Source organism: Diadema antillarum, unplaced genomic scaffold, assembly GCF_040938485.1.
Source record: "Diadema antillarum isolate AM-2024a unplaced genomic scaffold, OU_Dant_1.0 seq00000188_RagTag, whole genome shotgun sequence".
Lineage (NCBI taxonomy): Eukaryota > Metazoa > Echinodermata > Echinoidea > Diadematoida > Diadematidae > Diadema > Diadema antillarum.
Window position 1 is genome coordinate 231,076 of NW_027271252.1, and position 27,325 is coordinate 258,400.

The 27,325-nt window shown below is 38.6% G+C and overlaps 1 protein-coding gene across 1 annotated transcript in view; it reads right to left on the reverse strand.

Moving 5' to 3' along the window:
- LOC139728628 (trehalase-like) overlaps positions 1 to 27,325 on the reverse strand; it is a 78,210-nt gene that overhangs the window by 6,556 nt on the left and 44,329 nt on the right. The window contains exons 8-12 of the mRNA XM_071639567.1: positions 6,609 to 6,741; positions 5,912 to 5,999; positions 4,170 to 4,270; positions 3,617 to 3,709; positions 320 to 559 (exon numbers count right to left, since the gene is read on the reverse strand). Coding sequence (XP_071495668.1) covers positions 320 to 559; positions 3,617 to 3,709; positions 4,170 to 4,270; positions 5,912 to 5,999; positions 6,609 to 6,741 — 655 coding nt within the window. The remainder of the gene's footprint in view (positions 1 to 319; positions 560 to 3,616; positions 3,710 to 4,169; positions 4,271 to 5,911; positions 6,000 to 6,608; positions 6,742 to 27,325) is intronic.

A 27,325-nucleotide genomic window follows, 5' to 3' on the forward strand; every position in this document is an offset into this window, starting at 1 on the left:
GAGTACACCGAACTACGGACAGTGTAAAAACCAAAGGAAATGCAGGCAAGGAAGCAAACAATGAACAGACTTGTACCTGTAAATATGGACATTTTCGCGCATTTCGTGCGACCAAAACCTAGCGCGAAAATAAAACACGCGAATATTTTGCGTGCCGTATGTAGGCCCTACTACTATGTAATGTCTTGTTTCTGCGGAATTAAAAACTCGAAATTCATCTTACACGGTATATTAGCGCGAAAGATTACTCGCGCGAAAATATCCACTTTTTTAGACCCTATAGTCACTAGAGTATATGGAAAGTCAAACAAAAATGTACCGAGGCATTCCCATAAACACGTTGTAGCGATTGAGGGTATAGACCTCCGAGCCACTTGTGATGTTGATAGATCGCTCGTCCATCCAGAATCGATATTCCTCCTCGAGATCGGCCATGAATTTACGCACAGTGTCAACGTCCTCGGTCGCTTGGTAGTACAGGTATACTGAAGGAATAAGGAAAGGGGGCTGGCTCCTTTTCTGGTAGTAGACCCGGTTCCCGTTTGGCACGTGACCAATACTGACGAGAAGGGGGAAAAGAGAAATGATGTTACGAAAATGCGTGAGCGTCGGGGGATGGGGGGACATTGATTTTGTGCGAACGCACCCCCTTCAGACCCTTTAAAGAAAATGTTTACTTGGAATATTAAAGTACGCACGCACAATCTTTTTTACATCCACCTCCAACCGAAAAAAAAAAAAATAACCTCCCTGCTCGCTTTTTTTTTTTTTTTTTTTTTTTTTTTGCTTGTCAGCAGAAGAAGCCCGGAAGAGGTTTCAGACAGTTGCGCTGAAGGCCCTAAAATATCCTTGGAAAAAAATGTTGACGCCCTTGAAATGTATAATGTGGCCGGCCTTTAAAGGGCGAGCCAATCGACTTGCTAACTTTGAAAATTAATGAAAAAGCAAATTATTCTATCCAAAGAAAAGTAAAACATTTGACCAAAAACTAGAAAACGGGAAATTTTCAAAGAGGGAGAGAGAGAGAGAGAGAGAAAGCACGAAATAAATCAATGGGGCCAGACAAAAGTAGAATGGCAATTTTGGTTTGCCTGTGATAGCATGGACAGCTGCTCATCCTTCGCTGAGGGACCTTTGAGCCTCCGTGCACTAAGTGCGATTAAACATTAATGTGCATTTTCTAAAGCCCAGTTATGTATTAAGAAGGATAGGAATTTTTGACAAGGCCAGGTTGCCTTATCAAAGAGAGAGAACGAGAGAGAGAGAGAGAGAGAGAGAGAGAGGGGGGGGGGGGTGGGGAGGCCCAACACATTAGGGTATTTCGCCCAGTCATGTTTTCATTAATATTAGAAGGAACGCTTCACAAAGAGGTGACACGTGTAAATGTTGAAGTCTCTATATGCATAGTATATTCTTGTTCCTAAAAATAGAAAAAAAGGTGCAGGCGTTAATATGTCTGTATTTGCAAGCGTCGATGAGTCATTTCTTCGTCGAATCTAGCCACCCTTCTTCACAATAAACGTTTAACATTTCATTAACCCATTAAAGTCTAATAAGTAGCATACTCAGGCAGGTGCCTATGGGAAATGTGTGGTAAAGCAAAATCAGCTTGTCCTCAATGTGTTAACGGGGAGAGTTCTCATAGTCGCATATAAAACAAGTCAGGGGTTCCATTTATTCAGAAGTTTACTCCAACTTTGTATTCATTATTGCCTTATATTTTCATATCTGAACTACCGTCGCTTGGAAAAATATCTATTAAATTGTGTGCTGTGCATCACAAAACAAACAAAAAGCCGCACCCCTTGATTTTATGCGATGACTCCAGAAAGGTGAAATGGGTCAACCAAGTCAATTTTTAGTTTTCCATATTTTCTGACAGAGCGTTTCTTCTACATTATTCTTGAGCTTGGAATCATAAATTGAATGGGAAAGTGGGTTTCCAGCAGTTTTTCTACAACCCTTTTGGTAGATAGTGTAATCAGGTTTATCTCAGAGGCCCTTTTCATTTCTTGAAATTTCTTTGCACACTCTTCACTTTCAACTCTAAAAACACTTGAAAGGATAATGCTACTGCTTTAAAAGTATCATGGACAGAATGTGTTAATAGAGCATGCTCAATTTCAGCTTAATCTGATAATCCTTTCATTGTTGTTGCTAAAGTGGTTTTCATCATTTTTTTTTGGTCCTATTCATGGCGCAGGTAGAACGGCTTACTAAAGATTATTAAGCGCTTGAATAGACCCTGAACTTCAGACCCTCTTTTCTCAGTTCTTTCCAATTGACATAGGTTAGGAGAATCCATTGGAGTTGACTTATACATCCTAAAGCTTAGAGTCTGTTCTTTTAGAATATGCCCTTAACTAAAAATCTACATGTATGTCCGGCGACTTTTTGTTGGTTTTGTGGCGCATGGGTTACATGTGATCAACAAATTGTATTAGACACAAAGGCTTTGAGAATGACTCTATATGATTTACAACCATGTGATCACACTGACGAATTGTTTTAATAGAAAATATCGAAGGTTTAAGATTCATATTTATATCAACTAGTACGAGCTGCAAAAAAAAGCACATTGTATTTGATAATCTATCTTGTATGAATTTGCGTTCATTAGTACCCTACAAGAAGATACAATGAATTTCATTTACCTTTCCTCTGCACCATCCTTTATTATACTCAGAATACATTGTTTATAGAGAACCAAGCTTTTAGAATCGACTATGTGATGATCTAAAAGAAAATGCACCAAGTCTAACTGGATTCGTAAGAAAATCTCATTGGCATAATGTCTGTAACGTCAATCAATGTCAAATACCTTGCCCATGCATGCCAATGGATAATGTCTTGGAGTAGCTCTGCATGTGCTGCGGACCCTTGCATCCTCTTTAATAATCCTCCATTCCTTATTCCTTTATTCCTTCTTTTCTTCACTTCCTTCCTTGTTCCTTTAATCTACCCCATCCCATTGTCTCTTTTTGTTTGTCCTGTCTAAGTCTGTATTCCCCCTTAGCGTCTTGTGCTTGTGTGTGTGTAAAAATCTAACAATGTACTTCCTCCTTTTTTCTGTTTTAATTTCAATTTCTCGAATTGCCCACATCTCTACAACTTTGTACAGTATTTGAACAGCAGTTTTATAAAATGATGTAATACACTGCACGTTTTGTTTTTCTTGAACTTGATCGACAAAAAAAAAGAAAAAAGAAATGTGATATTGGAAATACAATTCGATTTGAATTGAATTAAAAAAAAACAGTCCTCGTCAGCTGCATGACATTCAGAAACAAAAGTTATGGTATGTATACGTTTTTCCATTTTTGCTTAAGATTGATTAACCTATTATGGCAACATCCTTCCTCTCTACGGAATTAAGGGCTGGTAGCGGGATGACGCACGTATATCAACGTAGTACACAATCTCCCTGTATATGGGACAGGACCATTAAGCATTTCAAAAGGGGGGATAGGGGTGCAGGGGGGGGGGGGGGGTTCGATCCATTGTAGGACTGCTACCGCCCTACATAACAGGTGATGTAATCTTCTCCCTGTGCATGGTCAAAGATTGTCAACGAAATGTGCCATTAGACAAGTATTGTAGCAAATTGCTTTTTTACCTTTTCACCATGGAAACGAAGTTAGATAGCATCCCCTTCACTGTCTCCGTCATCTCACTGAGAAGCAAACCCTTGAAGATCCAATAGGAATCCCTGTCAGATATAGGGATGATATATTATCAAGGACACGTATATAATTAGGAGAATACTACAACATACAACGTATCGATTTCATTTCCATGCGCTGTTCAAAGTGCTCATATATTGATATGAAAATGAAAATTTATTAAAATGAGCGGGTGTGTGGAGCCACTTATCACATTGATGTATAGGTATATGAGAGTTCTATACATATGAAAAAAGTGGATCAGACTTCAGATTTGGATTATCATATTTCTTAGGCTAAAAAAGTCACATTATAGAATCCATGAGTGAATGAGCGAAAATTTATCACCTTTTTTGTACAAACGTTGATTTGCAAATGCGGTTTTATTAAAGATAAGGTGGAAATGAGGACGAAATAGTTGCCCTTTTTGCCGAGAGTTTGGCCAGGTATACCCTGAGTATTTGTGTGTGTGTGTGTGTCAGACAGAAAAACGGATAAGAGTCTTACCAGTAATAGAATTCTCTGAATCGACCACCAGGAACAACAAACGGGTTCTCAACATACTGAAGTGAATATCGATCTCCATTGTCAGACACATCCACATTAATCTGTAGGGGAACAGCAAAGTTTCATCAAAAACAAATATGCTTGACTGTGATAATTATATCATGCATGTATCGCACTTTCTAATTTCATAAACATTGGTGTTTATTTAATTTCCCTGGCATTTTTTAGCACATCCTTCATGCCAACAGTCTCCGAAGACGGATACTGTATAATGGACAATTATTTCAATCATAGTATACGCATCCAGCCAAATTTTGAAAATCAATTTTGACAACTTCATATAATTGTTCGAAAATAAAATAGACCAAAACAAGACGATGATGTCAATTATCACCTTCCTTCAAGAGTTATTCAGAAGTTTACGTATACAGATACTCGGTTCTTTTACATAAGGGGTGGTGGTCTAGTACAAGTAGATTTTCATGGGCTTTGTCGTAGAACTTCATAGAAATACACTCACAATCACTATATTATTATGAATACAATCCAAGTGATTATATCACGTAGCAAGTTTCGTCCCTCTCCTCTCTCTCTCTCTCTCTCTCTCCCTTTGACAGTTTACACACAGGATTACAGTGTACTGATCTCAAAACTAAAAAGATTCTGAGTCGCGAGCTTCTAAAAAAAAAGCTAAAAGTTAAACAGACTTGTTTAACCGTTACACTTTGAATGTTTTTCTTTTCCTCCCTTTTTTCCATAATATTTGCTGTGTATTTTTCTTTTGTTGCAATTCTTTCCATTCTCTATCCATGCTCTTGTCTTTTACTCTTTTTTTTGGGGGGGGGGGGGGGACGAGAGATGGGGGAACCGTGCTTGCACAGTAAACACATTCAGTTCCTTTCTTTATTCACTGAATTGAGTGCCACGCCCCAATGTCAAGTTTTACCCGTCTTTCAATAATACATCATACCGCCTCTGTATAGTGGAAAAGTAAACGCAACAGGTAGCTCAAGTGACGCGGGGGCAAACGCGCGAAGTGATTGCATTGGTGGCAAAGTACAGTGTTCAACATATCATTCATTGTATACTATTACAGAAGATTCTATTCCACTCAGTTCAAAATTTTGAGCATACACAGCTCGTAACTTACGTCCATTCTTACTAATAAGGTGGCAGAAAGATGAATTAATTTTTCCAAACGCAAGTACTATGTCCGTAACATGTCGAATGAATGTTTATCTTTCGTAAAACCAATTAATTTTATGGTGGCATGGCATGATTCTCATTCTATACATACGATCTATGACGGCACAGGTCATCATGATTTTAATCAAAGCTGTAAGAGTTCAAAATTTTGAAAGGTTTGTCCAAATTTCGTGTAATTTTACTGACATGTTCTCTTTTTTTTCCACATGCATCGAATCCTATGTTTCAGGTGCATGGGCCCCGTTGCTAAAAATTCGACTTGCGACTAAACGCAACTTCACATCACACGCTGTCGTCCGCAAGTTGCGTTTGATATATTTTTGCGTGCCGTTACTCGAAGAGACTTGCAAACTTGCGTTTGATTTGGAGGACTTGAGTTAGATTTTCGGAGTATAGCCAGTATAGCCACAGCGTTTAAACGCAAAGTTTGTAGCAAATGGGCCGTGAGCTCTTAAACTGTGTATTATAAAACACGTGTCATTTACATGAATATAAAAAAGGCAAATCAGACATTGACTAGGGTTTCACTGACCCACCTGTCTCCCGAGTTCCTTCCAGAGTTCGTTCAGTTCCTCGGCCCACACGCGTAACTCTTCGTCCTTGATACCCTCCAAGAAACTTGGGCTGCAGGTCAAAAACAAGACGATCCAGCAGCAAACCAGGACAATCGTGAGAAAGGCAGGGAAATGGGACATTTACCTTTAGACTTCTATTGGAGTGGAAAACATGCATGCATCCGAAGAAATATCACCATGACATATTTGTGTGTTTATGTGTGTGATGTGTGTGTGTGTGTGTGTGTGTGTCTGTGTGTGTCTGTCTCTGTTTGTATATCGTGCGTAATATATGTTATATATATGTATATAGGATGTGTGTGTATGTAATTATATCAATACTCCAAACCTGCAAATTCTATCAAGATTGTTAATTGAAAGAATAAGACATCAGATATTGTTACACGTCATGTACATTGTAATTCTCGTGCGAGCTTGGGCCTCAGTCTACCTTAGAGGTAGTCGTTTTGTTGTGGTTGAGTGAGCGCTCATCGCCATGATAATTTGGCAAAATGCTATTGAAAAATTCTGTCAACATTTCATTGGGTTTAATATATTCTTTATTTCATTTGAACAAGTACAACAAAATAAATGTAACAGCGTTATATTAACAACAACAAAAAATGGTGATATTTAATTTTGAGTGGCGTATTGGATACCGGTAACGGGTCTAACTCACTTCTCTGTCCAGTCGCTTGGTTCCCACGTCGTGAACTCGATGTTTGGACCATCGAAATACTTTTCCACAAACTCCGCCATGACTGTGGCATTATCTGGGTCAGAGATGTTGCCAAACGCCGCGAGGATTGTATCTGAAGGTGACAAAGCCCCAAGTAAAAAATGAATAGAATAAAAAAAAAAATGAATAAATGAATAACGTGTAAGCTCTAGAGCAGTAAAAAAACAACAAAACTGTCTGCAATTGGTGCATGTCTGTTTAATAGGATCTTAATTCATCTAGGTAAGAAATGTCACCGACGCCAAACACGGTTGCTGTATGGTGTACGTCAATGTCAATAAATCAAGAGTCTATATACGACGTATATTTATGAAATGAGACCATATAAGTATAGGCTGATTAAAATAATGCAACACCAAATACACACGTGGCCCTAGCCTATAACTAGGCCTACGACTAGATACTGCCTATAAGAGCTTTAAAGATGTTTCACACTGCGTTCCATCACGTCCCAGATAACAATCCGCCATTAGGCCAAAGTTGGCAATGATCGACATGGGTACAGTCGGTAAGCTTGGCTCTACGATGGGCTACTGTCTTTAGGAGAAACATTGCTGATCATGGACGGCAATTGACTGGCTATCCTGCGTAGGGTCAGCGTTGGTGTTTGTTATGGCACAGTCGTAGGTGGTAAACTAAAGACGGTTGGCTCAAGGTTTTGCAATTTTCGTGCTTTTGTCACTGATGCAGTTGGTTAACCTACGTTGGTCTACAACATAAATCAGTAAACTGATGTTGGATCACCTTTAGGCCATTGTTTCAGAGAACAATACTCAATCGGGCCAACGTCGTTGAGCTTACGTTGGCTCAATGTTGGGCTCCTACTGTTTTGCTTAAATTGTCACTGATGCAGGGTGCTGGCTGGCTAATACCATGCATCTTGGGCCAACTTTGACGATGGGCTCCACGGTAGTATGATCATTAAACTAACATCAGTACTGGCTAACATTGATTTAACGTTGGGCCATTGTCTTACTCTGACGGTCATGAATCAGTTTGCATTTGTCTTGAAATTGATCGAAGCCTTACCTACTTTTTTTCCACATTTGGTGATTTTTAATGATTTTTTTTATTTTTTCATTTATTTATTTATTTATTTTTATTTTTATTTTTATTTTTATTTTTATTTTTTATTTATTTATTTATTTATTTATTTATTTATTTTTTTTTTTTGGGGGGGGGTGATTTTTTCACATGCCTTTTAATAATTTTGTTCTGTTGGGAACGCACGCTATAAATAGGCTTAAAACGCTCTTAATATGCTAGCTCCGCAGAGGCCCTACCCCTGACTCTGAGTTTCTTACCCCTCAACTTTGCTCCTCAGCAAGTTGAGGGATCCACATATATATGGCTTGGCTGTGACTCAAGTGGAGCCTCGTCCATTCTCGTTTCACCTACATAGATACGGTAGTATAGAGGCCGACCGGCTAGGGGCCCAGCCAACAACCCCATCAGAGACTCCAACTCTCCCGTTTTCGACGGGAGATCTCCCGCCGAAAACCCATTTTTTCAAAATCTCCCGTTCTCCCGCTTGAGATTTAATTTCTCCCGCCCTGGCTCTGTGTCTCCCGTTTAAAAGGATTTCTTACTTATTGCTATCGTGTGTTGAAAAAAATAAGCCTTAGATAGCAAAAGAGAGCATCTAGAACCCTGGGAACTTTGAGCTTCGCACACATCAACTTGGAGTCTCCCGTTTGCTAGGGGTTTCAGGCGGGAGAATCTCCCGATCAGATGGTGCTTTGGGTTGGAGTCTCTGCCCCATGTGGGTCCACATGGCCATGGGTAAACATGGGTATAATAATATTGTGGGTACAGTAATTATAGTAAGGTGTGAGTTGGATAAGGGCTATGATGTGCTAATCGCGCTGAATTATCATTGCCATTTTGGCTTCCCATACAGAGACTGGTAGAATAGCACACGAAACGTGGTAGCACCACAGAACTTAAGAGTTCTGTGGACGTAGCACCCGCAGCGGCGGATGATTGTGTATTATTTTAGATGCGCGCATGGGGCGGCCGTGCGCAGAGGGGCCGAGGAGCGAGTGGTGGCATGGCAGCTAGCGCTAGCGCTACCTTTTTACCAGTAAATGTGATTTTCGGATCGGCCTTCCGTCCGCGTCCATGGACTAGAAAATGGCGCAAGAACTGTGCTTCTGGTTCTACGGGAGACTCGACTAGTAACGAGGCAGCAAATATGTAAGATTATCTCACGATAATCACACGGTTCAGGATGGAAGTCCTTACATCTGTTGGTTCTGCGTAAGTTTAAGGCTATCATTTTGTTCACAGTTTTGATAAAAGAGAATTTAATCACCCTTTGTGAATTCAGAATTCCATGACCATGTGAACTGTCTAACGTCATACTTAGGCCTAAACGTACAATACAAACGTAAGAAACGCTAGCGCAGGGTTGTTTAAAATAATGTAGGCCTACGCGGCACGTGGCGTAGAACTCAAACGTACGGTAGCAGGGGTGTATCCAGGATTTTTTCTGGGGGGGGGGTCTTAACCAAAATTTTTGGACCTTTACCTTTGCGAGGGAGCGGAGCGACCGAGCGGGGGGAGGGTGTGGGAGGGGGGTGTCCCCCCTTCCAGGGTAGGGAGTTTTTGAATTCTATATCTTAAAATGGGGCAATTTGGTGCATACAAAAGTGACTTTTTCGGCATGGCAGTGCAGCTTAGAAATAAGGTAAATTATGGCATACTAAAACTAAGTTACGAAATTTACGAGGTTTTTGACAATTTGCTGGAACACCACCTGGTCACTCTTTTTTTCCTGTTGTAGGCCTATATAGAGTAAAAAGCCCTCAAAAAAAATGTCTTTTACAAAATGTGGACCTCTTGAAAATTTGGGGGGGGGGGGGGGGTCGTACGACCCTCCCGACCTCCCCTTGCATACACCCATGGGTAGGACGCCTATTAACGTTTAAGACTTTAGAGGATCGTATACAGTAGGTCTGACAGCTATGCATTGTGGATTGTACAGTTGTAGACAACTTGTACTGTAGACCCTACGTTTTGTGTAACAGTGTATCCACTATCCAGATTAGAACAAATTTAAAGAGATTTTGTGTAGGCCTAACTGTTAAGAGTTATTACAACGTCGTACGCATACTCGTAGATTTGTATTTGTCTCTTTAGTCTTTTATGCTATCAAATCATTATCACTTGTCTTTAGCCATGTGTTGACATGATGTGTTATAGTTATCAATTAATATTACTGACACCTGCTAACCAGAACTTGGATTTAAATGTTTAGAATTGTCTAGTCTATAGAGTACGGTAGGTCTAACAACCGTACATTTAATAGTTCATAGATATTCTAGCTAACAACGTTAGAACAAAGCGTTGAGAGAGAGTGGACGTTCCTGAACATCGCGGAACCGTCGATAGTTTTCTCCTCTAAATTTCACCTTTCCGGAGGAAGATTTGTTTGCCATTTGCTCGAACATTATACTAGCAAACACCCCAACATACATTTGAACTGCCTTTTATTAGATATTTAGCGAGGATTGGAAAGATTTTTTAGGATAACATCGATTTGATCACTTCACGAGGGAAGACACCTTTTCTACACAGCAGGACATCGGCAAGGCACCAGACGGCCGGGCGTACGGGTGAAGTAGTACTGTGATGTGTGCGGCGACCCGCTTGCCTGCTTACAAATTGCAAGCGCTACACTCACGTTTTGGCGGCTCCACACGTATTGAGAACTCACGTGTTGAAGCCTCGTGATTTTTCCTACTCTTATCACAAAGCTAACCCAGCCTAGCTCATGCTTCCACGCTACTATGTGTGTGAAAATTGCTAACCGATTATGCGTAATTTTTATATTTGTCGATTTTTGTTGAATTTTCAACCATGTTCGCACTCAGGTTGTCCTTACCGGTAGTACCCAGATCTGAGTGTGGGGGAAGCGAATCTGTTACCAGAATACAATTTGTCAGTATGTTTGTTTTGTTTTATTTTGTTTTTCTTTTGCTTGTCAAGATTGCTGAAGTTAATGAAGCAGTTGGATTTTGTGTGTTGATTGATATACATACTGGCTGATTGAAATGAAGTGATATGTTTAGAATTCTAGTCAGTTTTGAATTTTTTCATTGGCCTGTTCAATATGGTACAGGCATGGTGGTATCTGTTTATTCTCTCTTTGCTACACGCCGGTACTTGTGACTGGCTCTCACACACTGAGCACAGTAACGTTAGTAGGAGAAGTAAGGATGATTCATTACCCAAATTTCCCTTTCATGTCTGCAAAGTGGCTTGTTTATGGGGGGAAAGAGCTGTTTGTTGCGATAGATGTGATGAATGGTTTCATGTGGACTGTATGGGTATGAGCACAGTTTGCTGCGAAGTATTAGCTCAACACTCTAACCTGTCATGGACGTGCTGCAGCTGTGGGTTACCACACTTCGCATCAAGTCTTTTTTCTTCACATTCGGATAATAGTGGTAGTTTTATTTCACAAAGTGATGTAAAACCTTCAAACAGTACTAGCAGAACAGAGAATACAACTGAGGGAGCTGATAATACCGACCACCTGGTACATACATCACCGCTTGCCACATCCTCACCTCAGAGTCAACCTCCGCAAGGAGATGTAAAGGTAGGTGGACGTAGTTCAGTGAACTCGAACAGAACATACAAACCTGTGAAGGTATTGGTTGTGAATTTTCAGTCTATAAGAAACAAAACAGCAGAGTTGAATACATGTCTACAATTTGATAATCCCGATATTTTATTGGGGACAGAAACGTGGCTGGATGAATCAGTAAGAAATAGTGAAATTTTTCCCAATGGTTATTTGGTTTTTAGGAAGGACAGGAAACCAAACAAGAAGGGACAGACACATGGAGGGGTGTTGATAGCAGTAAAAAACAGCATAAACTGCACACAGAGATTTGATTTTGAGGTAGAAAATGAGAGTGTATGGATAGAGGTAGAGGTTGATGGGTCCAAACCATTGTTGATAGGCTGTTTTTACCGGCCACCCAACACAGAGAATATCTGACAAGTATCAAGAACTCGCTGGACAAGGTAGAGTTTGATCATTACAGCAATGTTTATCTAGGAGGGGATTTTAACCTGGGAGACATCGTCTGGGACACACAGACACTCAGACCAGGTACTAACCGGAGGGCCAAACCCCAAAAAGTCGCTTACTTAACGAGTGAGTTGCACTCTCTCTACAAACTAAGTAGACCATGCTTATTTTCAAGTTTTTATTGTAACAAACAACATTCCACTGGTCTACCTCAAAAAATTTGTTGCAAAAGCCTCCAAATCCAAGATGGCGTCCAAGATGGCCGCCATATTTACTGAATTTGTTATTTGAAAGATAGAATTTGATTGAGACATCAGATTTCAACAAATTTGATGTCATATGAAAGAGAATAAAATTTTCTACAAGTTGATACCATTTTTGTGGGTTATTGTGATAACTGGATTGAGATTTTAAGGAAAAAACACTCATTATTTGATATTTTTCTGAAAAAAGGAAAATCACGAAAATGCTTGATTCATCATAAATCAGAGAAAGACTGAAGGATTATCTTGAAACATCTCAGAAATTTTGTTTGACATATAATTAATACTTGGAGAAAATTAGGGGTCAGTACCGTTTTTGGTTCAGGAGTTATAATGTCTCAAACTTGAAAACTCACTATGTAAAAATGGCCACTTTCGTTGTGACAAGACTTCGTTGGTCGTAAAAAAAGCCTGCGCGCGCCAAGACTACTACACGCACCACTGGCACTGGCGCTTGTAGCAGTGCCAGTGGTGCGTGTAGTAGTCTTGGCAAATGCAGACTTTTTCTTTGACAAACAAGGGTTTGTGCCTGCAAACTAACTTTTCATACCAAGTGGTAGCTCAGGTGACGCTGATTGCTATTATTTCAAAGTAGATTGTTCTGAAGCAGATGAGATGAAGCAAAAAATATCTTTCAAATAGAGGTAGAAGCTTGAAATAGCCTTGCTATAGAAAGTTTAAAACAAAATTTGGATCAATCACTCAAAAAATTCAAGATTGCAGGTCATCAAAGCTGACATAGTGTATTGCGCCAAAGTAAATGTATCATTTCGATTTTTATACAATTTTGTCTGTTTTGGTGTCTATTTATATGGCTTTTATACATTCTGAACATTTTAATGCTATTTCAAACCATCTTAGGTTTTTATGGAGACATTTTTCAGAATGCACCATGAATATTTCTCTAAAAAGTTACAAAAGATTAAATTAAAAATGTTTATGAAAACCATGCAGAAATTAAAATCTTTCCCATATAATCAATATTTGGAGGTAAGTATTGTATTTGGTTCAGGAGTTATAATGTCTCAAACTTGAAATCCAATTTTACATAATATGTATTTGCACGCATCTGTTCCCAAAGACGTCACAGAGGGTCAAATCCAAGATCGTGCTTGCTTTTCGAGTTCAACTCTCTCTATAAACAAAACCATACAAAATATTAATCATACTAAGCAATGTTCCGTAAGTACACCTCAGTAGATTTGTTGCAAAAACCTCCAAAGTACAGATGCGGTCCAATAGGGCAGCCATTTTTATTGAATTTAACATTTCAAACAAAAAATTTGATAGAGACATTGGATTGCAACATATTTGATGTCATATGAAGGAGAGCAAATCTTCCTAAAAGTTGATACCACTTTAGCTGTGTACTATGATAAATTGGGGGGGGGGGGGGGGGGGTTGTTTGCTTCTCTCTTTTTTTTGGGGGGGGGGGAATCCATATTTTTATATTCTTTTGAAGAAAGGAAGAAATGTAAAAATGTATGATTTAGTATTTATCAAAGAAGAACTGAAGAATTATTTTGAAACCTGCGATTGAGATTGAGATTTACTGAGATTGAGACACAATTCATATTTCTGGAATTACAGGCAATATCATACACTGTTGACAAGTTAACATCTAAAACTTGAAAAAATTATATTCATGCATTATAAATTTTGCATACAATGTGTTTACATGGTCACATATAATACTGTAATGGTCTAGTGACTTGCAAGTACCTACATGCAAACTAACTTTTTAGCCAAGTGGTAGGTGACGCTGGTTGCTATTACTGTAGCATTTCATTATAGTAGATTGTTCTGAGGCAGATAAGATTGAACAGAAAGTATTTTCCAAAAAGAGATAGGAGCTTGGAATTTGGCACAAATTTTTCCAATGTGTAATAATTAGCGATAAAAACAGTATCAACACAAAATTCAAGATGGCGGTAATTAATCGAGGTTGTCTTTCAACGCATTATTTACCATTAGTGCACGTAAAACGAAAAGCCAGCTTTAATTAACTCCTCAAACTAGTTCTAAACTGTGAGTTAGGGACAGAACAACTAATGTACAAACTTAAATCAGTATATTTAATGCTAAATATTGTTAGATGTACTAAATAGATCTGATAAGAATGTTTTTTTTTATATAATTCAAGTTCAAATTCAAATTCAAATTCAAATGCTAAATTGTTAACAGTTATCATGGTTATGGTTTCTTGAAAAGAAATGGTGATATCTCCGTATGTTTTAGGCTTTATTATGATTTTTTTACATAGTAGAATGTTTTGTAATACAACTAACCTGCACATATAAATCGAATGTGATATCTCTCCCAATGGCAAAAAATACCTTAAGTGTGTTGCGTCAAAGTTAAATCTCAACTTATAACTTATAATTTGATATATATTTTTAATCTTCTTATCTTTCTGTCTATTACATGTTTCAATACATCCGAACGATATTGTACTAGTGTAAACCATATTGAGGGTCTTTTTTTTGGGGGGGGGGGTGGAGCTCATTCCAGTGTTTGGGTAAGGCCCAATCTTTGATAAAAAAAGAAATGCTTCTGTATCAAAGATGCTATATGCTTTTTTACTTGTATGTTACTCTGCTGTTGTAGAAACGTGAATGATGATAGTATAATGTGTAATAATGTCTGATCCGTAGATGTCCTTGAAAGCCCTTCTGATCCGAACCCCCCCCCCCAAAAAAAAAAAAAAAAAATCCGACATGGCGGCAATTTCTCTACTTTGCTCTTAAATGTGTTGTGCGAAATTACTTTTCAGTATATTGTTCGAATAAAATTTTCCAAATTGATTACTCGTGCTGTATATTCACATTTACAAATAAGCATGCTGAAACTGTATTTACTGTTATCAGATTTTTCTTACATTGTTTTTGGGCTGACTTCATGTGGGTTATAGTGTCACAATTGATCTGAACTTATGCCATTGGTAGATGCTTTCCCATATTAGATATCAGGAGCACTCGAGAGTGAAAATATTCATTTTCATTTATTTTAGAGTGACCTCGGGGATCACTCGAAGAGTGACGAGTGATCCCTATTCAAAGGCAGGGCTCGACACTAACGTTGGTCCGGTGGCCCGGGGCCACCAAAAACGCACGTCGGGCCACCAAAAAAGGTCAGATATTTGCCTTTGGGCCACCAAAAATAAAAGTTAGTGTGGAGCCCTGCCTAAGGTCACTCTAAAATGAGTGAAAATGAACATTTTCACTCAAAAGTCACTCCAATTTCACTCTAAATTCACCGTTTTCTGTTATTCACTCCTCACATCAAAAGTAAAAACTTCCACTCGATTTGTTTTTTCTTTTTCAGAGAGTAGAATATCACTGCTTTTAAAAATGTGTCCATAAAAACCTAAGACGGTTTAAGATATCACAACAGACAAAATTGTATCAAAATCGAAATAATACATTTAATTTGGCGCAATACACTATGTCAACTTTGATGGCTGTCATCTTGATATTTTTTTTGAGCGGTTGATCTAAATTGTGTCTTAAACTATCTATAACAAGATTGGTGCCCAGTTTCAAGCTATTACCTCTATTTGAAATTTTGTTTGCTTCATCTCATCTGCTTCAGAATAATCTACTTTGAAATAATAGCGATCAGTATCACCTGAGCTACCACTTGATATTAAAAATTTAGTTTGCAGGCACAAACCCTTGTTTGTCAAAGAAAAAGTCTGCATTTGCCAAGACTACTACACGCACTACTGGCGCTGCTACCAGCGCCAGTGCCAGTGGTGCGTGTAGTAGTCTTGGCGCGCGCAGACTTTTTTATGACCAACAAGGTCTTGGTCACAACTACGTGGCCATTCTTACGTAGTGAGTTTTCAAGTTTGAGACATCATAACTCCTGAACCAAAAACGGTACTGACCCCTAATTTTCTCCAAATATTAATTATATGTCAAACAAAATTGTTGGGATGTTTCAAGATAATCCTTCAGTCTTTCTCTGATTTATGCTGAATCAAGCATTTTCATGATTTTCCTTTTTTCAGAAAAATATCAAAAAATGAGTGTTTTTTCCTTAAAATCTCAATCCAGTTATCACAATAACCCACAAAAATGGTATCAACTTGTAGAAAATTTTATTCTCTTTCATATGACATCACATTTGTTGAAATTTGATGTTTCTATCAAATTCTATCATTTAAATAACAAATTCAGTGAATATGGCGGCCATCTTGGACGCCATCTTGGATTTGGAGGCTTTCGCAACAAATTTTTTGAGGTAGACCAGTGGAATGTTGTTTGTTACAATAAAAACTTGAAAATAAGCATGGTCTACTTAGTTTGTAGAGAGAGTGCAACTCGACCTCTGTTTTCAGCTTTTGGCCCCCCGGTTATACGCAGAAGGCATCAATGTGTAGAGATCTGATTGACATTGCCAACGACTACGGCCTGGAGCAAATAGTCACGGAACACACTCGTGGTGTGAATACACTTGATTTACTGTTTGTGATGAATTCCTCTTTGGTTATTAGGTCCTCCACAGTACCTGGATTGAGCGACCACGATGGAATACCCATGATTTTGGTAAACACAAAGCCATTGCTCAGTAAGTGTAAACCTAGGAAAGTGTTTCTGTATGACAAAGCAGACAAGGAAATGCTGAAGGAAGAGGTGAAGAACATTAGTAGAGACATACAGAATGAAGCAGATGCCCAGAAAATATCGGGTAAAAGTTCAGTTGAAGATTTGTGGAACAATCTCAAGCAGAGATTACACAAGGCAATAGATGCAACTGTCCCATCCAGGATGGTAAGTAAGAAAGATACTACCCCATGGATAAATAAGTCAATAAGAAGGTTACACAAACGAAAACAAAAAGCATACAACAAGGCAAGAACGTCGGGTACAACAGAGAACCGGATGAATTACAGGCATATACGAAAGGAGACGAAAAAAGCAACAAAGAAAGCACGAAGGAAATATGTACAAAGTAAATGCCTAGCATCAGTTAAACAATTTTGGTCAATATTTGTTAACCCGTTCCATACTGAATTCTGAAATCCCCATAGACTTAATACACAGGCCACCAGGTTCCCGTACGGAACGGGTTAAATCCCTCAGGAAAGATTCAATGGGAAAACCAACACTGAAAGACAAACTTACAGGTGAACTGGTTATGGAAAGTAAACAAAAAGCTGAATTGCTGAGTAGACTTTATCAAGAACAATTCACTCAGGAGAGACTGGATGACATGTCTACGACCCAGGAAAACCATGTACTAGTACCCCCTATGCCTGAAATTGAAATAAATGCTACTGGTGTGACTAATTTGCTAAAAAATTGGATCCCCACAAAGCAGCAGGTCCAGACGAAATCTCACCATGGGTTCTATACGTGAAACAGCAGAAGAGATAACTACAGCATTAACCACGATTTTTCAATTATCTCTTGAAACAGGGGAGATCCCGGAGGACTGGCGGCAAGCAAACGTAACACCCATCTTCAAGAAAGGGGACAAAGCCGACCCAGCCAATTACCGTTCGGTTAGTCTCACTTCTGTTTACAGCAAAATAATGGAACACATCATCCACACTAACATCATGCATCATCTGGATACACATCATTTACTGGACGAAAATCAACACGGGTTCAGGAAAAAACACTCATGTGAAACTCAACTTATTTCTGCTATACAGGACACAGCTGAAGAAGTAGACCACAGAAAACAAGTTGATTTGATTGTGTTAGATTTTCAGAAGGCATTCGACAAGGTCCCACATCACAGACTGCTAACAAAACTGCATTCGTATGGCATATTAAACAGGAAAGACCCACAGATGGATTTAGGAATTTTTAACCCACAGGAAACAAAGGGTGGTGGTGGAAGGAGAAAGATCAGAATGGGTCACCGTAGACTCAGGAGTCCCGCAAGGTACGGTCACAGGTCCACTCTATTTTCTGTTATATATCAATGATTTGCCTAATGACTTAATTAAACTCCACCAGTCGATTATTCGCTGATGACTGCATCATCTACAAACAGGTCTCGAGCGTAGAAGATGCACAAAACCTACAGAGAGACCTAGATACTCTAACTGCGTGGCAGGATAAGTGGCAGATGGACTTCAATGCCCAAAAAAGTCATGTCTTACACATCACACATGCAAATAACCCGGTCAAATACCAGTACTCACTAAACAACAGCACGTTGACAGAGACAAAGTGTCACAGATTACCTGGGGGTTGATATATCATCAGACTTGTCATGGAATGCGCACGTCGACAGAACATGTGCTAAAGCCAACAGAGTTGTAGGATTTCTAAGGCGAAACCTTCATGATTGTAACAATATAATTAAAGATACGACATATAAGACTCTTGTTAGACCATTACTAGATTATTGTTCTACAGTCTGGGACCCCCACACTCAGACTCTGGTAGACAGACTAGAAGCAGTGCAGAACAGAGCAGCGCGTTTTGTTAGAGGTGATTACTCTAGACACAGTAGTGTTACAAAAATGAAGCGTGAGCTGGGCTAGGCTGGGAGCTGCTGAAACATCGACGCAGAGTAGGCCGCATCACCACATTCCGCGAAGCGCTTGCGACCCGCAAGGTGACCCACCTATCCATCCCAGTTCGAAAAGCCCTGCGTCCGGTCCGAAGGGTTCTCCGGAAATCATCCACTACAAGCTTCATCCCAATCGCCACGAACAAAAACTGTTATAAATACTCGTTTATTCCAAGAACAATCATAGACTGGAACTCACTCCCATCAACAGTTTCTAACATCACAAGCAAGGACTCTTTTAAAGCAGCAACCCTACAATACATCCAGGAGCAAAGCAACTTAAAACCCCACACTTCTCTCTCCGCGCAACTTTAACACCAGCGCACCCCCTGTCCGGTTGGCCCCTACTAAGGGGTGTTGGACAGTACATACGAAGAAGAAGAAGAAGGTCTAACCGGTTAGATCCGTAACGAAATATTACTAGTAGATCTATGTCTGAGCCTCGGTGCATTTTCCTCCCCTGGCAACCAGCGGCATGCACTTGGGATCACCACAAACAATGGTGCGATTTTCTGTTTGTATTCTATGTCCGCTTGTATGTTGAATTGCCGAATAAATAATAATAATTGATAATGTCTGAAGACTCTAACTTGACGGTAACGCTAGCTCTACGTAGACTAGACACCATCTAGAGGTTCTAACGCTAGGAGATCTATACGGTACAGGTAGCACTAGGCCCTATCGGTGAGACGCGTATGAAACGGGACCCTGACGTGACCCCCTACGTATTTTTTTTTTCTTTTTCGTTGAGACGTTGGTATGTCGAATATTCCCATTTTTGGTTGAATTTTCAGCCGCTTCCACTGGTCTTCAATAATTTGGACAGTGTTCCACCTTGTTCCAAAAGACGCTATCTCCTCCCATGACTTGTTCTTCGCGCGTCATTGGTCTTTATTCACAATACATAGCTAGGCATACGTCTGGTTTTTTTTTTTATTTGTTTGTTTGGTTTTTTTTTTTTGCAAGATGCTTATTCTCTCCGTTACACAAAGAGTACATTGGTAAGTGATTCTTTGGACTGTTTGCTAGTTTCCTTTCTGTCTTCCTCTTTTTACGTCAGCGATTCTCTCAAATTGCTTTGCCTTTGCTAGCGATGTGATTATGTGTGCTTGCCTTTGTGAATGTAAAACCTGCAAGTACTACTGAGCATGCTCAGTACACTTTCAAAAGTACCACACGTGGAGAGAGGGGATAATCGGGACTAAAATCACACTTTGGAAACACAAACAGTACCTGGCTATTGACGGGGCTGAGTGGAGGAGTCTTGTTGCCGCTTACGTAAGGCATGACGGCATAATGAACAAAAAGCATTCCCAAAGTAAGTATTGATCTGTACAAAGATTTAAAAAAAAATCTGTCCTCTTTTTCAGCGGACTAAATAGATCTAGTGAGCACTTTGTGGCGAGTTGTTGCTCATGTTTTGTTTCAGTAGTTCTGTCTGTACAGTGATTTCAAATCCTTTCCTTTTCGTAACAGTTCGCAATATGACAATAAACGTCACAACTTTACGCACTCTCACAGTTTCGCTTTAAAGAGACAAGACTTGGATGTAGTCTAGGGACTTACCCTGAGTTGCAAGTATTTCATGTGAAATAAAAGACAATATATATTAATGGGGCTCATAAGTCGTATACCTTCTGGCTGTCTCATATGTAGATCAACGAAAGTCTTCGAGTCGTTGTATATCCTTGCGTTCTGCGCGGCTTCCAGCAGCGGTCCATTACAGTAGATGGGGCTAAGGGTGCAAGAAAGAGTGGAAAGAAACCCCAAATACTCAAATAAACTGCATTGTCCATCAAAATCTACTGTCAAGACAACTGTTTAGTCGTGGCTTTCTTGCAGGTAAACCGTAGACGTTTACCAGGGCTATATTCTATAATTTACGTAATGAGTTTCGGAAATTCATTTTTATCTTTAATACTTTTTTCTTGATATCCAATGATAAGTAGATGACATAGATAGGTAAATTCAATTTCATATTGTCCCAATGCTCGTAAGTCAAGCTGCCAAAGTCAACTTTATGTGGTGTCAATACGAGTACATTATTCAGTGATATTAGAATCATACTAATTCAAATGAATCACTCAAACCCCGTCTTTCTAAGTAAAGTTTATCATGTCTCTCTTGTCAGGTTCAACAGATTGCGTGCACATTTCAAGTATAATATGGTGAGTTATTTTACTTAATTTACGATTTGTTGTAATTCCTTTTTGTTGTTGTTGTTGTTGTTGTGTGTATGCCGCCCAGCAAGTCATTTGCAAAAGCATGGACGCAGGGTGACTGTACATGTAGTCCCATGAACACTGTGCACAGATGAGACGGAATCGTACACTGCACTGATCTGGTATCTAGCCATATGTATTATGAATTATCGATACAACCAATACTTGCAAGCTAGATTCGCTACAAGTACTTGGAATTGCACGATTCCGCGCAATTCCTCGTTGCATTTATTATGTATTATTATTATTATTATTATCATTTTATTCTATTTTATTATTATTATTATTTTTTTTTTTTGGAATTGCCCGTCAGGAAGGTCGACTGCATGGAGAATTCCTTCCCTGTTGACCCTGTAGGTTTCCTACCGTTACTTCTTTATAAGTTCATCGTGGGGAGAGACTGTCTAGAGGAGAGTACATGCCCCTAAAGATTCGGGATGGAGCTGGAGCACCTTTAATAATACACTTCATCATCCTCCGACTTAACTCATCATCAAACGCTTTTCTGTTTATGTGTTTGTGACTGATACTTAACGTTTGATCAGGCATCAAACGAAAAGTTGCATTCATGATGTGCGTACGAAATTAAATGCAAGTCCTTTCAGTGACGCACTTGCATTTCATAGCAAAATTGTCTTTGACTCGGGGAGGTGCGTTTGATATTTCGAGTAAAAACTTCGCGTTTAAACGCATTTTTTTTCTTTTTCTTTTTTGTGCGGGGCCCGGATCAATATCTTTAGGAACCAAACGAAAGTGCACCGACCTGTCACACGGCGCCTCATCCTTCAGAGCTTGGGCGGAGCACGTGACCAGAAGACCAGCAAATATATAAATAGCTAGCATGGCGATGCTAGTCCGTATTGCAGTCGGGAGTGTTAAACTGTGTCACAAACCTGTAAGCAGTGGATGAAACGCAAAAAAGAGTTCTGATTACCTTTGACTTCACATCACTGGCATTAACTTTGCTGCATTTCTAACTTGAGATTTGTTTTGGAAGCCTATTAATTAGTATCAATGAAAAGAAAACATTCCGCATGCAGAGATCGATACCGTATGAGATAATCATGAATACAATGAAGAGGTATAAGTAGAAGTATGATATATCAATCAAATAGAAACACACAGGGCAAGTCATGTCAAAATGATGGGTGGACCCGCATTCCCCATAAATCTTACAATACATGTATAGGAACAAAGTGCAGGGCTTTTGCATTTTTTGCTTTCTATTTTCTTTTATTTTCTTAAGTTGAGGGTTGTCTAGCCAGCGATTACTATGTTTTTTTTTTTTTTTTTTTTATTCAAATAGGGGTCGTTGCCGAAGAACAGACATCATTGAAGCGTAATACACCAACTACCAGATTCCATTTTCCTCTTGTTTCTTCTTTGGTTTTTGCTGTCGGCGTTAACTTTTTTATTACTTTTCATTAATATCACGTACTTTACTAAATTTGTAATCTACTGAAACCTTCCGTTAATTTCGTTGCAACTATACCGTAGAGCCCATATATAGCTCTTTCGGAAAGACACCACTTATCCTTGTCCAGAACCATAGCTTTCTCCGATATCCTAGAATCAGCTGAATACAGTATTCTAAATCACTCTTTCCTTGCTCATCTTTTAAAGCATACTAGTATGCTTTCCTAAACAAACAACAGTTGAAATAGTGCAATGAATGATAATCTATTTGATCGCTTTGGAGGAGATGGGAATAGAACATAGGAATTTTGCTCTATTCCACATGAAAAAAATAACATTGCTGCAGGTATACATACACGAATTACTTCAAAGTGTAGAACAAAACTAGCCGACGAACTGTTCTGAAAACCAACTTCTCTGTATTAACCTCAAGACCCTCGAATGCTAATACAAAAGCTATGATTACGAAGTTATACCAAAATAGCCTTTCATTCGATGAAAACGCCAAGACCACGTTTCTATATTTGACCTCCCCTTAGAATTTGGATACAGCTTTTATATTTCCTTATCCATTCAAGTGATGCACAGGACTCGAAATAAAGCATGGAGTTCATCACGAAAGCACACATATTTATTTTAATACAACACGCCTAAGCACAGATGGGGATAGAAGGACTACTAAACAAACAAGAGCGAATCTATTATGCCTGAACCACTCGAACCTCGGTCCAAGAACTTGTATTAAAGCTACTGTCCCGCTTAGTGTCCTCTAATAATACGTGGATATAGTTTCAGGAAGTGAACACATCAAAATTTCACTTTTCATCTTCCTGTAGGTGGTTTTGATGACATTCACAAATATTATTGAAGTAATCAACAACTTCGTTGCCATTCTATCTACCGAATTATTATTTTTTTCTCAGTGTTATACTGTATTTGTATCTATCACTCCTTTCTAGGCGCAATAGAAGGTAATTGTAATTACACTCGGAAGTACAGTCTTCTTTCTTGCCGGCGACATCATCATCTACAAAGTCAGTTTGTAGCACATTCGAGTCCTAATATTGCCTGTTGCATGTATTGTTTCCAATAAATAAAAGGTCAGGTATATATGTGCCTTCTTTCTTAAATGATATGGATGAATATGTACACAACAAAGGAAAGTAATTCATTGTCAGCGTGATTGTTAATATTGATATCAGATACTATCAGAGCTTTGATAGTGGCTAAGTTTATTTTGTTAGTGGGAAAGTAATATGTGCACTTATTTCACCTATATGTTTCCGACAAGAGCTTTGTAAAAACATACATAAACGTATACTTGTATTACCCCTCAATATCTTTCGGCCCAAACATTTTACATTAACCTGCCACTTATCATTGTGCCAAGATCACTGCGAATATATAAAGATATAGAGTTTAGTGACTCATATACAATTAACTTTTGCCTCTTTCGAAACATGCAGTTGTACATTAAATTCATCATTGTGGCACCTATAAAACGCAACAAGCCACTTCATTTCTGGAAATTTATATAATTTAGCAGGTGCATTATATAAGTATTTTGTTATACGAATAATGTACTGTGTGCGGCTGTTATTAACCGCTGTACAAACGTGATGTGAAACACACATGGGGTATATGCGTAGTATAAATGCGCAAGTATTAGTGTGAAAATCTTCGCTGGCGATGTTGTCACCAGATCGCACAGACCTACAAGACAACGTTAGATATCCTAGAGAAAACAATCTGTGTTTTTGTTTACTTTCTGTTTGTAAAAACATACATAAACGTATACTTGTATTACCCCTCAATATCTTTCGGCCCAAACATTTTACATTAACCTGCCACTTATCATTGTGCCAAGATCACTGCGAAGATATAAAGGTATAGAGTTTAGTGACTCATATACAATTAACTCTTGCCTCTTTCGAAACATGCAGTTGTACATTAAAGGGGAAGGCTAGTAACTGATCAATGGGAATCAGTGGAAATGCTGGGAGATGATTGTTCCAATCCTTATGGGATTCATTCAAGAGTTCATTGTATATCTATTGTTGTGTGAAAATGATTTGCTTCAGAATGGTCTCATATTCAAGTAATGTGCAGTTTAATGCTTCCAGGTTAGCGTCCCTGGTCAGTGACGGAGCATTAATCTGCACATTACTTGAATATGAGACCGTTCTGAAGCAAATCATTTTCACACAACAATAGATATACAATGAACTCTTGAATGAATCCCATAAGGATTGGAACAATCATCTCCCAGCATTTCCACTGATTCCCACTGATCAGTTACTAGCCTTCCCCTTTAAATTCATCATTGTGGCACCTATAAAACGCAACAAGCCACTTCAGTTCTGGAAATTTATATAATTTAGCAGGTGCATTATATAAGTATTTTGTTATACGAATAATGTACTGTGTGCGGCTGTTATTAACCGCTGTACAACCGTGATGTGAAACACACATGGGGTATATGCGTAGTATAAATGCGCAAGTATTAGTGTGAAAATCTTCGCTGGTGATGTTGTCACCAGATCGCACAGACCTACAAGACAACGTTAGATATCTTAGAGAAAACAATCTGTACTTTTGTTTACTTTCTGTTTGAGATCTGTCAATATAGGAGTCTTTAGAACTTCAATAATGACGATTTCAGAGCGGACGCTTCTAACAAAAAAATCTGGTGCGGAATAAGGCTAGATAAGATAAAATGCTGCTAAAAATAAGCATGACACGCTGTATGTTTTATTCAATGTAATCTTCACTAAGTTTTTTTTTTTTTTTTTAATGGAATGTCAAAGAAAGCTATTCGTCTTAGGTTATATCGATAATTAACGAATAACCCCACTCTGCTATTTCAAAAATTGAAATAATCATAGTAAAGAGCTTACATTAGTAAATAGCATAAACAACCATAATACACGTGCAGTGCTCATCCTAATTTGTGCTAAACACACAACTGAAAAGAAGGTTACCTTCGACTAAAAACCGTAGCTCTTCCTCAGTTCTATATAGGGGAAGTTCCCTTTAATAACATCGAGTACAGACAAGCTATAAGGGAAGCGGTTGGTACACCGCAGGCAATGCAAGCCTCTAACCTACAAAAAAAAAAACCCCAAAACAAAATAAAACAAAACAAAACAAAAAACCGCAACCCGGTCTAAAATTCGAGTTTCGATAGCAATCATACATATAATGACTATCGACTGGCTTGATTACTTTTAATTGCACATAAAACGCGGTCAAGGTACAACTCCATCGAACATTTGGGTACTCCGCTGTCATATACCCGTGCGAAATAAGGATATCGAGAAGCAAGATATTGGCTTACGTGATAAAGCTGCAGTGGACACCAAGGCAACACTTGTTTTCGCACACTCACCTCGGTAATTTCGTATTATCTGGCAATCCCCGCTCCTGCTCCGAATCCAAAGGGTTTCAGTACTATAAGTATTTTTTTCCCCTTTACTGCACCATGAAGACCCAAATCCAAGGTCATAGAAACAGCGTAACGGAAATCGCTTATGTTTTATGCACAATAGAACCCGAGTTCCATAGCTGCGATTCTGTACTCTGAGGTCAATCCGCGGTGCAGGCTGATTAAATCGGACAAGTTGGTATATTTCGTCATTCTATGTGTGTAAATACAGAGGGAGTAGAGGTTGAGTGTTATCTGGGTTTGTGGTTGTTTGTTTGTGTGTGTGTGTGTGTGTGTGTGTGTGTTTGTCGGATGGTGTTATTCAAACAGAAGACTCGTCAAAAGAGGGAGGTAACGTTGCTGTAGCTCGTGAATTGTTAGAATATAACCTTGATGTGCATAGAATTTACAGAAGGTTTTACGAATAATTATTTTCAGAGTTTGAAATTGCATCAGGCATGTCAGGTTTAATAGAGCTTTGTACTTCATTACGTGTGATGTCGAAATAATGTATGACATTGTTTTGTTTTTTCAAGCTGCCATTTGCTTATCTAAACTATGTTCTAATTCATATATACACATGTAAACTACATATATAAAGTTAATACACTGCATTCATTTTCATCAAAGAATATCCGCATAAAATGCAATATACATACTAGTATTCTATATATACATTGAAATGATACGATATAAACATTTTAATACATTGAGAAGGCTGTTGTACATGCATTTTCACTAAATAATGTTGAAAATGGACAGGAAGCTTCAAAGCAGATTATGCAATATGCACTGTATGAATATACGTTGTATATGGGCTTACAATGATATAGACCTACACACACATATGTAAAGTAACCCAAGTAACCACGCTTTAAGCACTTTTTGCAAGAAACCTTTTTAAGCCTGACCTGATGAACATGCCTGGACATGATGTCAGAATGTCTCTGTTTTATTTTCTGTCTTTTCTTTTCGATAAGTATACATGATGTAAGTTTTGCCTATTGTCTTTTTTTCCCTTTTCAAGGCTGTCGTATCTTCAAGCTGTATGCTTATTTGACGACAGTCTTCTGCATTCACATTCCCAATTCATGTGCCATAATTCAGTGAGGTCATTTGATTCACTTTATCCCGAGTGGTTCCCAGTTGAAGTGTTCTCTTATTCTTTTCTTCAATCTGTACAAGTATATCTCAGTTTTATATTAGGATGTACACACTGTAGGTTCTATTGTCATGACCCCCCCCCCCCCCAAAAAAAAAAAAATGGTGACTGTATTTTATTTCGATGCAGAAAATTCCTATTACATTCATTTGAATTGAAATATTGTAATTGATACAACACTGAACACCCACAATCACGTTGTTTATAATCTAAGTTGAAATATGTGTTTTAGTATGGCACATTGAAAATGAAGCGACAATTTTTTTGTGTGTTTCATCATGATAACGCTGCTACATATTTAAAAGAATGCTGAATTATACAGTATTCACACCCCCGCCTTATGCTAACAAACTGAGTTAACTTTGTCGTTAAAGAATAAACTGCAGACAATTTGAATGAAACAAATCTAATTTATTACGTTTCCAGTCAGTCTTATTGTAATCCTATAGCTGCAGAGAAACGCAACGTAAGTAGAATTCTTAAATAGTAGGTGTTGATGCTGGGGATAATTAGGCCTATACATGTTCAATTCGATCAATTCAATTCAATTCAATAGTTGATTTATTTCTATCAAATAAGGAAAAAAATGATT